Source organism: Arvicola amphibius, chromosome 10, assembly GCF_903992535.2.
Source record: "Arvicola amphibius chromosome 10, mArvAmp1.2, whole genome shotgun sequence".
Classification (NCBI taxonomy): Eukaryota; Metazoa; Chordata; class Mammalia; order Rodentia; family Cricetidae; genus Arvicola; species Arvicola amphibius.
The window spans coordinates 22,754,062-22,766,766 of record NC_052056.1 but is presented as its reverse complement, the minus strand read 5'-3'; the positions used below and the strand labels follow the sequence as shown (position 1 = coordinate 22,766,766).

The 12,705-nt window shown below is 35.5% G+C and overlaps 1 protein-coding gene across 1 annotated transcript in view; it reads right to left on the bottom strand.

Annotated features, from left to right (window-relative positions):
- Robo2 (roundabout guidance receptor 2) overlaps positions 1-12,705 on the bottom strand; it is a 527,951-nt gene that overhangs the window by 58,012 nt on the left and 457,234 nt on the right. The window contains exons 15-17 of the mRNA XM_038345104.1: positions 9,355-9,586; positions 6,315-6,439; positions 4,088-4,259 (exon numbers count right to left, since the gene is read on the bottom strand). Of these exons, the coding sequence (XP_038201032.1) occupies positions 4,088-4,259; positions 6,315-6,439; positions 9,355-9,586 (529 nt within the window). The remainder of the gene's footprint in view (positions 1-4,087; positions 4,260-6,314; positions 6,440-9,354; positions 9,587-12,705) is intronic.

The window sequence follows — 12,705 nt, the reverse complement described above, 5'->3', positions numbered from 1 at the left end:
GCAGTTGTGTACAAAGCCTTATCAGACAAGATGTGAACCTTGATATGGAAGGATAATTAAAGAAACAATTAGGAAGTGTCTCAGGACAGCAGTAGATATTAAAAAGAGACGGATCTCTGGAGGCCACATCTTTTCTGGGTCGAACTGGACTTGCACGTGTGCATGTCCTCGTTTCTGTTACTACACTGCTGTGTTCATGATTACCTCATAAGCATAGCACATTCAAATTAACTGAATACGATACAGGAAAGGCATTGACAGATTTCATTGTTTGTGTCTAAAAAATAATTTAAACTCTTCTTTGATAGAACAAGATAGAGTATAGGTGTGACCAGTTAGGAGACTCAGCCTTTTGGATGTAATACACTTTGGTAAAGCTTTGAAATTTATTTAAAATCATCTAAGTGAAATCCCCTATTTTGCTATAATTGCTCTGAGAAGAACTGTGCTCATCACAACACAGCATCGATTTGTGTAATGTTTTCTTGGTTCTAATAGAATCAGGTATTCAAAATATTGTGAGATAGACAATCACTAGGAAAAGAAAAGAAAATGTCAATTGCTTTAAACAATATATATATATTAATATTAATATTTAAGTATATATTTTAGTAATATATATAATATATGTATACATATTATAATTATATACATATATATATTACTAAACAGAGCAGAAAAACAAGACACAAGAGAGAAATACAGCTACTTGGTAATCTCACTTATCTTCAGTAAGAAAAACTATATTCGGTAAATCCAATTTATATTCATTTTCTTTTTAGGAGTTTTCAGGAAGAAAAATCCTTTTAATTTCATTTAAAGAAAAGAATTCTCATTGATCAACAATGATGCATTTAGAATTAAAACACACAGTGAAGAGATATGTACTTTTGTCTTTTCCATACTGTTTTGTCTGTTCTGAAACAGAGTCTCCATATGCAGCTCCAGCTGGACTTGAGCTCAATGTGCTAGTCAGAAACTCTTCATTACTTTCTTCAGTTTCTCTGGTACTGAGATTCTAGACTAGAGGTATCTGGCACTACACTTGGGCACTCATAGTCTTAAAATAAAGGAAAAGTGAAGTAAAAAGACTTATTTCTAAACACTTTAAAATATGTATTTATGCATACACATATTTATGTGAATATATATTTAAAATGTTTTGAGCACACCTTTATTTCTTCCTTATTCTAATTTATTTCAGAAAAAAATCTCAGAAGGGTAAGTTTGTAGGTTTCCCTCAGGTTAAGGAATTAATTCAGTCTGAACAACTAATTAAGAAGGGAAAGGCAATTTAGAGAAAAGGTAATACTTTAACTTTTTTTTCTTCAATGCTATTCATTTAGCAAACAAAGAAAAGATGGGAAGTCTAAAACATTTAACATTGTGACTAAATATAAAGTCTGTTTCTGTGCAGAAGAAGAAATCATCACCCAGAAATTGGTACTATCTTGTCTGCATATCATTTTATCATGTTAGAAAATAAGGAGACAGCCGGGCGGTGGTGGCGCACGCCTTTAATCCCAGCACTCGGGAGGCAGAGGCAGGCGGATCTCTGTGAGTTCGAGACCAGCCTGATCTACAAGAGCTAGTTCCAGGACAGGCTCCAAAGCCGCAGAGAAACCCTGTCTCGAAAAATAAAAAAAAAAAAAAAAAAAAAAAAAAAAAAATAAGGGGACAAAATGAATGCTTTATGAACTTTTGAGGAACATTTTTGATAATGAAAGTAAGGGGGTCAAGACTTAAAGGGAGATGCAAAAGTGCATACTTATGATGTATTTCTAGATTCAGTTTTTGTAATTATATTTGTAGAAGAGAATTATATTTATATTTCATATGCACAATCCACCATTCACTAAGATTAAATCACCATAATTAATATTGGCATGGATAGCATTGTGTAGTTAATAAATAATTAAGGAAGAGACAACATTGGTCCTATCAAAACTCTTGAAGGATAAATAAAAATGAGGAAAAAAGACTACTTTATAAAGCCATTCACACTCATTTCAAAACTTGACCAAGACACAAAGAAATAAAATGACACAAGAAGGGAAAGAATAACCAACCTGCATCCTTCATTAATGCAAATTCAAAATTCTTTACCATGTGATACTAAATTAGATTCAGCAATAAACACAGAGAGTATAATAATGATGGAGCAGAATTCATAACAAGGAATTAAAATATGATTTATCTCTTAAAAGTTTCAGGAGAATTTAGCATGTCAATAATAACAACAAAATGGAAAAAGGGATTTTTTAAAAACTTAATGTATAATAAATATCAATGAGAAAAAGAGATTCCAAACAATGAACCAGCACAGTGTAAAATCCATATCATACACTAAGGAAGTATATCAACAAAATATATAAAAAAATCACATACTGAAAACTATAAAACACTGTTGCAGACATCTGCAATGAAAACATGTATTATGTTCCTGGGAAGGACTCCCTGTTATGCTTACTAAGTTTGGCAAATAGATTTACTGCCTTTGCAATTACAGATTCTAGATACTTTTGTAGAAACTGAGAATCTGATTTGAAAAGTATGTGAAAAGCAAAAATAGCCACAACAATTTTGCAGAAGAAAATGATGACATTTTCATATTGCCCAATTTTAAAGACCACTGTAAGCCACAGCAGTGACAACAGGGCCTGAAATAGATTCACATACATTTATTTTATTGATATATTTACAGAATATTTAAGTCTTAGCTTTTCGACTTCATGCAATTACATGAAGATTAATTATAGACATAGGTATAAAAGCTAAATTTATAAAGCTTCCAGAATAGATTTAAAGTGTCCTATTTATAGGTAAAACACAGTTTCTAATTTATATGTGTGTATATAAGAACAATATATATAGGGAAAATAGTAAATTGCCTTTCATTAAAATTTAACATTTATTTATCAAAAGACACTATTAAAATTAGTATTAAAACTCACAGACTTGTAGAAAATTCTCTCATAGCCCCCATTCTTGTATGTGTGTATTTGTGTGTGTGTGTGTGTATGGAGAGGGGGGAGAGAGAGAGAGAGAGAGAGAGAGAGAGAGAGAGAGAGAGAGAGAGAGGGAGAGAGAGAGGAGAGAGAGAGAGAGAGAGAGAGAGAGGAATTACATTTAATATGCAAAAAGCCAAGAAATTAGCATAGATAGAGTTTTTTTTACATCATTATCATGCAAGAAATTTGAATCTGAAATTAAAGATGTACAGTTTGCATCCACTGGAATGTTTCCTATTACAGACTGGCAACACCAAACGGTCATGACGCAGAGAAACTGCAAGTCCTCTTTGTGGTTCCCAGGAATCTTAAATTTTACAATTTCCAAATTGTTTAGAAGTTTCAAGTAATGTTAAAAATGCGCAATTCTAGTATTTATAAATTCTACTTCTAATAATTTCTCCAAAGAAATGAAGGCATGTGCCACACATATTCACCAGAGAGAAAATCTGATAAACAAAATAGAGCGTATTCACAGGATTCAATAGCATTCAGTAATCAAGCATTTAAACTGTGTTAAAAATACGTGAAAGAATCTCAGAAAGCAATGCTTGAGTCAAAAAGCAGACACAAAGTGCTATGTTCTAGATAATTTCATTCATATATTTTCAAGAACAGACAAACCTTACCAAGAGTGACAGGAAGCACTTTTTTTTTCAAGAATGTGAATAGATGTAGCAAGAATTTCTGCCCTCATAGGCAAGTCCAAGTTCTTTTGGACGGCTTCTCATTTTGGTATTCTCAAATGAAGCATACAGCTTATTTTTCTATATTGTTATTGAAACACAATTATTAGTAGATCTACTGAATACTAATAATTTTTTTAGCCAACTAAGAACTTTTTGATAATAAAAATCAATGGGTATAGCTATAAGATTATGGGACACGTATATACAAACAATTATTTGTGTGAATTAGTTGTAAGAACTGTCGATTATCCTACTTGCCTGTACTGGGTGTACTATATGGGTCTCTCAAAAGAGCTGGCCATGGTCAAGATGAGCACTCAAAACCACAATCTACCTTGCTGTCCACCTAGAGACACTCAAGTTCAGAGATCGTAGCCTCATACTCACCAATTATTATTGGCTGTGGTTCACTTTTGACTCCGACCCCTGCACTTGTGCTAGCTGCCACTTCTACCCGGTATTGAATTCCAGGGAATAAGCCACCTATTACTACAGAACGAATAGCAGCATCCACTGTTTTGTTGATATGGAATCGAGTTTCATTCCCGAGACACCAGATCTATGAAAAGAGAGTACACAGAGGTAGTATGACATATCCATTCTGACAACTCAACTATTATAACTCGATACATATACAGTGACTGACCAATTTTGCAGTCTTTTCAAACTGTTTATAAATGACACTTACAGCCATTCTCTGTGCTTTACGTACATTTCTGTGCATGTGAAGGAGAACAATATGACAAGCTGAAGCTCGGTCATGTTTTTTTTACTTCTACCTATTATCATATGAGTTTATACTGAGCAATTTAGAAGACGCAGTGACTCCTTGGACATCAGGTAACGTATGGCCTATTTTAAATTTCATATTTGTGTACATAGAATACCATGGTTTTCTGTGTTTAATTTATCAAAAACTCTTTTATACACAATCCAATATAAATTTGGTGATTGTGGGTTATGTCAAAAGTATGTAATACATACCTAAATAATTCATATTACATTCAAGAAAATATCAAGTTCAGATGTAGTTAACAGGATGAATTGACCTCAATTACAGGAATTGATCAAAATAAAATTAAAATCAGTATATAGAGCAATATCACTAAATTTTAGTCTTTATAAAAATATATTTACACACTACACATGCATGAAACAAAAGCAAGAAGGATTCAGACATATGTTTAAGTAGCTAGGTTGTTATTTCAATATAAATTGAACTTCATAGAATGTGTTCCTTAGAGCTACAGAAATTTGTTACTGTAAATGATTATGAAAGTTCTCAAGTATCTATATTTATTTTCTTATTATACAATATTTCATAATAAAATGCATATTCATGCACATGAATGAATAACATTTGCTTCTGAAACAGGGACGTCTTGTAAAATTTTCAGCTAAAGATGTCCTGTGAATGGTTTATTTTGTTTCAATAAAATAGCTGCATGGCTGGTGGACATGCACTTAGCCCCTATCTGAATACACACTACTCTACCCATATATGCTAGACATATGATAAATGAGAAACATCATGCTGTAAACCATTGTTGCTATTTAATTTAGCCAAGTTTAGAGTATTCAGTCTCGGATGATACAGATACAAATCTCTGGCTTCTTTCACCAACACATAATAGTGCTTAACTTTGTAATATTCCCACAGAGCTGTCACACCTATAACTTTACAATTGACTTAGTTGTGTTTGTAGGACAACATCTATCCTTCTTAAGCATGGTTGCTTAAAATAGGATAAGGGGATTAAACAAAAATGTCTAATTAACATATTTATTTGCAGCACGAAGTTGACCATTAATGTGACAAAGGTTTATTTTAATAGATTTTAGGAATAAAATTCAGTCTGCACAATTTAGCATGAAATTATTCTGCCTATTTTTCCATACCAGCAATGAATTTCTGAAGTAAGGTCAAATCTCTAGTTATTAATACTGGTTTTAGTTAACATGCTACTTTTCAGTTGTTAGAAATATGTATATATGTGTGTGTGTGTGTGTGTTTCTGTGTCTGTGTCTGTGTGTGTCTGTGTGTGAAAAAAATAATTTCTTTGAATTTTTCTCAAAGTTTAATATTTAATCACTTCATGATTCAGACAAAACTTTTTGAGTCTTAAACATCAGTGATAGCAATGGACCAACAGGAATGCTTGTCTTCTTTATATTCCATTAGTTCAAATATGAGACAACTACTTTTTGCTATTCTCTCAACAATTGTTTCATTGGCCACGCCAAGGGGAGCCTCAGTGTGAGTTGGGACAACAGTCCTGTTCCTTCCTTATACATTTTAACTTTCCTAATCTTCAGTTCATCTCTCCTTGATAATATGAGTGAACTTGGTTTCAATGTGATCAGTTTTTCTACTCCCAAGCCCCTTCTTCCATCATTCCTGAGCCCCACTATACTGAAAACCATTCCACTCTCCATTTTCCAACTGAGCTCTATGTCTCTGACCTTGATGTTAGGTTCCCACTCTGTGCCTTCTCGCCCTTTACTACCACACATCTCAGTTTGCATCTGGGCCTTTAGAGACAGGCTCTGTTGACCTGGTACTGCAATCTCTTGGTGTAGTTGTCTATGAGCCTCCTTTGTTAGACTGGCTTACCTTGTACTCCTGAATAATTCCGTTCTGGTGGTCTGGAGGTGGAGGATCCCAGGATACACTGATGCTTGTGCTATTGTGGCTTCCCACTGTCAGCACAGTGACAGACTGGGGAGGGGCACTGGGAGCTGAGGGGAAACAGACTGAATGTGAGCAGTAGCTTTTGGTAGGCACCTGCTCACAGAACAGGAAAATAAAGACCTTTATGACTCTGCCTTCCAGTCACCCTGAATCTGCGTATAGATTTCAACAAGCGACAGTTTGTTAACAAAAGGCTTCGGATGTACATTTTAAAGTGGTGCAGCCAGTAGGGGTGTTATCTGTGCTCTCACAAACTAAACAGCTACACTCAGGGTGGTTTTCTGTCCTTGTGTGCTGCCAGATTCCAGTCTTTCTCATGACCTCAGGAAGCAGAAACAACTCAGTTCGCTTATGAGCAAGGAGGGCATATTGTAAGATATTACAGACGACAAATAGTAAGTCAGAATTTAAACCCAGAGTATTTGATTCTAGAAGCTTGCATATATCTTTAACACTCTAACATCTGTGTTTCTAGAAGAATACATAATTAATTGACTCAAAAGTATTCTCAGATGATGTGTCCCAAAATGCAAACAAGCATTAATTCTAGGCAGAGGCATTTTTGGTGTTGTTTGGGGTAATGCTTACTAAGTAAAATAGACATGCAATTATAAATCTCACCAACAAAAATAATGCCTTTCTTTTCATACTGGGGAAAATAATTGACTATTATGAACCGGCTTATAATTTAAGATTTAAAACATATTTCATGTTGGCTGGGTAAGAGACTCTGCTAATAAAATTGAAAATGGGCTCATGTTGGGTCAGACGTGAAATGGAGATTTTTTTTTTTTTATTTCCGAGAGCCATTCTCTTCCTTTATAGTTTCTCCTATAACTAATTACATCCATGCTGAGAAGCAATGAGTGAGAAGCAGTTCCTGAATTTAGATTGCGGGGTCTCCCATTCGGGGATTCCCAGAGCTAGGAAGCACTAATTGTGCAGAACTCAGCCATTCTCAGTGAACCTTTCAATTTAACTCAATGAAAAAAAAGAGAAACATTGGAACATTTGGATAACACTAAAAATCTGTCTAGAGATTTAAAACAAAGAATTGTGGACCATTAAAACTCTTCCTGCCTCATAGGACCACAGTTTACATCCCCTTAGAAATATCCTAAATTAAACACGTTTCACAGGTCAGCTAAGAAGGTGCCTCATGTTTGGTCAATTTGTCATAGCACATATCATTGGAATGACATATTTGCATTGAGATATAAAATACAGAAAGACAGCTGCTAATATAGTTTGCTCCTTACTGTCTCTCTGTGTGACAGTATTGTCCAAAATGTGGCACAGTGACATAAATCTGACCACTTGCCTACCAGCCTTGCACTTACAAGTAACTAGACTGCTCTGAAAACTAACACCTGGAAGCCAGCTTTCCTGTCTTCTTGTTGCTAGCTGGGCAAGAACTCCATGCCTGCTCCCTGACAGCTCAGTTATTCTGCTACTCAGCTTCCTTCTGCAGATTTGAGAGAACGTGAATCGCTGCTCATTACTCCAGACTTAGTCCAGCTGAGTCCATTTGTTACATCTACCTGGCCATGGAAAACCAAGATAAATGTAGTCCAAATGCTGACAAATATCTAATCCACAGGAAAAGTCCACTGCAGTGAAGCTAATTTTGGTACAAGGTTTAAAGTTATCCTATGTTATAATTATTTGCCCCATTCACTGGTGGGAGAAGTTTTCAGCATAGGTCAAGTTTAATACAGGATAAAATTATTAATAATATTAGTATTTTTTTCTTTATTTCCTAAAAGTACTATGGTTTCAAGTATATTTACTTTTGTCCATGGTGATGGATCTCACTACAAGTCAATTTGAAGTTAATATTTTTATTTTGTATTATATCATAGGAAATGTGTGACTTAAAACTCTTTGGATGAGCTTTAGACTTTTATAGAAAGAGACCCACACAGTCCATCCACAAGCTGACTTGGGGGCCGAGTACTTGTGGTCTCACCTTTTCACTCTGAGGGTAGCATGTACTAAAAGTCTTTCATTTACTGAAAGAAAAAAAGACTGGCTAAAATCTATATTCATCTCAGGTCACCATGGGTTGACTTTTAAGTATCTGTGGGTAAAAGATATTCCAAATACGGGGGGGAGGGGATGAAACTCTTCTAAGATGTCCATAGCAAGTGTGCAAATGGCCTTTTCAAAGGAGAAAGCATGGCTCTAGCTGCCAGCTCCTACAAAGAAAAAGGACTGGTAGATGTCAGGCTTGGCTATATCCCTAAAGAGTGGCCAACATGAATGAGCTTATTTTGTATACCTGAATGTCTTCTGAAGGTAAATGGGCTAGATCATCATTAAAATACAGGAATATAGTATTACCAGTTAAAATGTCCTAAAACAGAAGGCTTAGGACAAAGGTGTAAGAAAAGAGTAGATTTTAACTTTTTTTTTCTTTTTAATTTCCTTTGGTCTTTTGTCAGATATACATTCTGAGTATAGACACACACACACACACACACACACACACACACACACATACAGACTCATACACCTCCCACATACATCTTACACACGACATACCCAACCACACTCTTCACACACACCTCACACACACCTCACCCACATACATACACATCTTTCACCTGTTTCCATTTTTTACATATATATATATAATATATTATAAAAATTACATTCCCTGGGGGCTGGAGAGATGGCTCAGAGGTTAAGAGCATTGCCTGCTCTTCCAAAGGTCCTGAGTTCAATTCCCAGCAACCACATGGTGGCTCACAACCATCTATAATGGGGTCTGGTGCCCACTTCTGGCCTGCAGGCACACAGACAGAATATTGTATACATAATAAATAAATATTTAAAAAAATTACATTCCCTGAATTCACTCTTCGATGCCCGTTTTCTGGTCTTCCAATTAATGTAAGTGAAAACTACAAATGAAAATGGCGTAAGCAAAAGTTTAGTTTACACTGGAAACTTTACTGACCTTCCTCAGTAGTACGGATTGTTTTTGATTCACTGTCCATTCCTTGGAACTCATTAAAATATGGCCTGACTTTAATTTCGTAGGTCACCCCCTTTTTCAGATTCACCAGGACAGCACTCCTCTCGGTTGGGACTTTGGCATCTAGATTCTGCCATGCAGTGGAAGCTTGTAGGCCGGAAGTCTGACGATACATCACTCTGTAGCCCTGAATAAACTGGGGTTGCCGATCCACCTGAAAAACAAAAAACCAGTATAGGATAACTGATGGAAATGGGGAAAACATCACTGACGAATTTACCCATCTCTGCCCTTGCCATGACCATCTGAATGACTCTAGGGGCATCTCATTCATTTCCCTGCTTCTCATAATGTCCTTAAATCACAAGTACACATTGTTATTTTAAGATATTTTTTTTAAATGATGAGTAGGCCAATTGTCTCCTTGTCTGAAAATATCTTACACTATCTACTAAAGTCCCAACTGATCATCTTTGGTTTCTCATTTGATTTCCATTTTCTTGCATTCAACAGTTCCCATTATCCTGGTTTTCATAAGTAATATTCAATTTGCTCACATCAACTCATTAATGCCTTCTCATTTAGAATCTTTTCTCTTGTTCTTATTGATAGCTGCCAAGAATTTTGCTGATTTCTGAGAGTGAAGATGGGAAATAAAGGATAGATCCTTATTCCTCTCACAGTACATGTAGCAGGAGGGCATTAGTTAATAATTACTCAAATAATATTAAAGTTGCCATAACAAGTAAGCATAAGGAAAGGCTCTGAATGTGATGCACTGGGAATTAGAAAATCCTTGAGGAGGGAGAAAGCTGAGGTAGAGGTCAGATAACCTGAATGAGAGGAGAAGTCACTCCAGAGATAAAGCAAAGGATAAGAATTCTTACATTCCTGCATCTGGATAAGCTGCACAAGAGATTAAGGCTGTGAGTCCATCCTGTTTAAAGTACATGCTTTCACTTCCCTGTTAACAGTATGTAATTCAAAGTCCATCATTTCAGCTGCTGCTTCCTCCTTTAGTAGTCCCATTCAACAGGTTTTGACAACCTCCATGTCTCTCCCTATATTAAACAGCAGCTATTTTTTTTACTAGTAGCCTGAGATTTTGAATTTGACTATTAAAATCTTTTTACTTTATGACACCTGGGTGACAGGTCAGTTGGAAAATTGTCAGCTTTGCAAGCTTGAAAACCTGAGTTAGAGTCTAGAACACACATTACCACAGCTACAACAAAAGCCATGTTTTGCTGATGTATTCTTAGCATTGGGGAGGGGAGACCGTGGGGATTTCTAGGCAGCCAGCATAGCCCATTTGGCAATATCCAGCCCTTAGACAGATAAGGACTGCTAAGAATAGTACCAGAAGAATATTAGTGCTGCATGCGCTTCCGCCTCGTCACAGCTCTCAGAAAATCACAGAGGTTGTTCTTTTATTTTTTCTTTTGAAGAGAAACCTTTAAATTTTTTATTAGTTCTTTGAGAATGCCATGCAAAGTGTTTTAATCATATTCATACCTCCCCCAACACTTCCTGCATTCACGTCTCTTCCCTCCGTATTCAACACTATGAAGTTTTCTTTCCTTCTTTTTTAAGTCCTTCAAGACAAATTTGTGCTGCCCAAATATTCATGGATATATAGTCTTCTACTGGAGAGAGGTCAACTGATCAATGACTACAGACACCTATATAGAAAACTCTCGCCCTCTGCTAGGAATTGCCAATAACCCTATGGTTTGGGGTGGGATTGTGGGATAGTACAGGATTTGTACAGGTTGTTTCAACTGTTCCTTTTTTTAGAGATTTTGTGATTGTTTCAGTTACAGGGAGAAACATCTTTTAGGTTTTAACAATAATAACAGGAAAGGATAGCATGTCATGTTACTGGTTTACCTTACTTTATAAAGGCAAGATTTGAACATAAGCAATTCTAACTGCTTCCTCAATCACTAGCAAAGACTACAGCTATATGCAGCCTATGCCATGCAGTAGCCATATGCTCAGAAGCACAAAACCAGCCATTTCACCGTGAAAGTGTAAAGATTAGTGAACAAGAAATGAAATGACCTAATTTCAAGACAGTCTCAAGGAAATAAAAAAGAATATGAGTTTTTTACTAGGGCTTAAAAATTCAATTATCAGCATGCTATTAACAAAAGGATTTTTCATAAAATAAACTTCTAATCTTTATTGTTTATCTGAGTATGACTTATTTTGATAGAAAGCAACAAACTGATGATTAATAGATCACGTTATTGTTTTTATAAAGTATAAAAATGCAAAACTTCAACTAAAACAATAAAACAAAGGTATAGTTTTTTCTTTAGAATGCCCTAGCTAGAAAATGCATTTGTTTCTTACAAGCACATCTTCAGCTGATAGATAAGTCTCAAAAACTAGAAATCCCTTCTTTTAGTTGACAGATTTTTAACCCCCAAAGATTCTCTGGAATTAGAGTCACACTTTTATGAGGCTGCATCAAGAAAAATTAAGCTCCAGTCTAATCTGGAGCCTCATGCGTGACTTTAAAATGCTCAGCTATGCTACCAATTTGTGTTTGTAACAACCTGACATAATTTCTGAAAGCAGAACTTTCTCTAACATAAAATTATGCAACCAAGGGACAAAATTTAAATTCATGAGAACCAGGGAGAATTGCCTTTCATCGAAACTGTCAGAGTTTTTTTTTTTTTAATTCCTTGCTGTGTATGTTAAAACAACATTAAGCTTACATTTTATAAACTTATCTGAATTCCCTTTAAGTGAATTTATATACTGAAAGAAAGACATAACTCACAATAATAGCTTGTTAATACTGAAAGAAGCAAGCTGTGTTTTTAAGAAGAACATTAAGCAGCTGTTTGGAGATGAAGGGAGTCTGTAAATCAGGGCAAATTGGTTTTATCCATGTTTGGATTTCATTAATTAAGTGTTTTAGGTACTTTATGAAGCTAATGTTTACTACACAGCATTGCTCTCTCACACCAGTGAGCACTGCCATCACCCAGTGGATGGTAATGGGCTACTTAATAACAAGAGTTTAACTTAATTTTGTGCAGTTGGGAGGCACTGCTTAGAGGGATGGAAAATGTTATTACAGGTGAAAGCAAAAAGGGAAATGCTGTAAGTTGACCTTAAAACCAATGAGCCTGGAGTGGGGATAGGCTCTTTGCCATCACTCTTGCTCATCTTGACAGGCAACCATTTCTAAGGTATGTTTTGTGCTTGCTAATAATTTTATGAATAAACATGTTAAACGATGGGCATTCTATTAGAATTTATTCCAATCAAAGTCTAGTACAAATTCTTGGGAGTTTCAGTCCCTAAGTTAAAAAC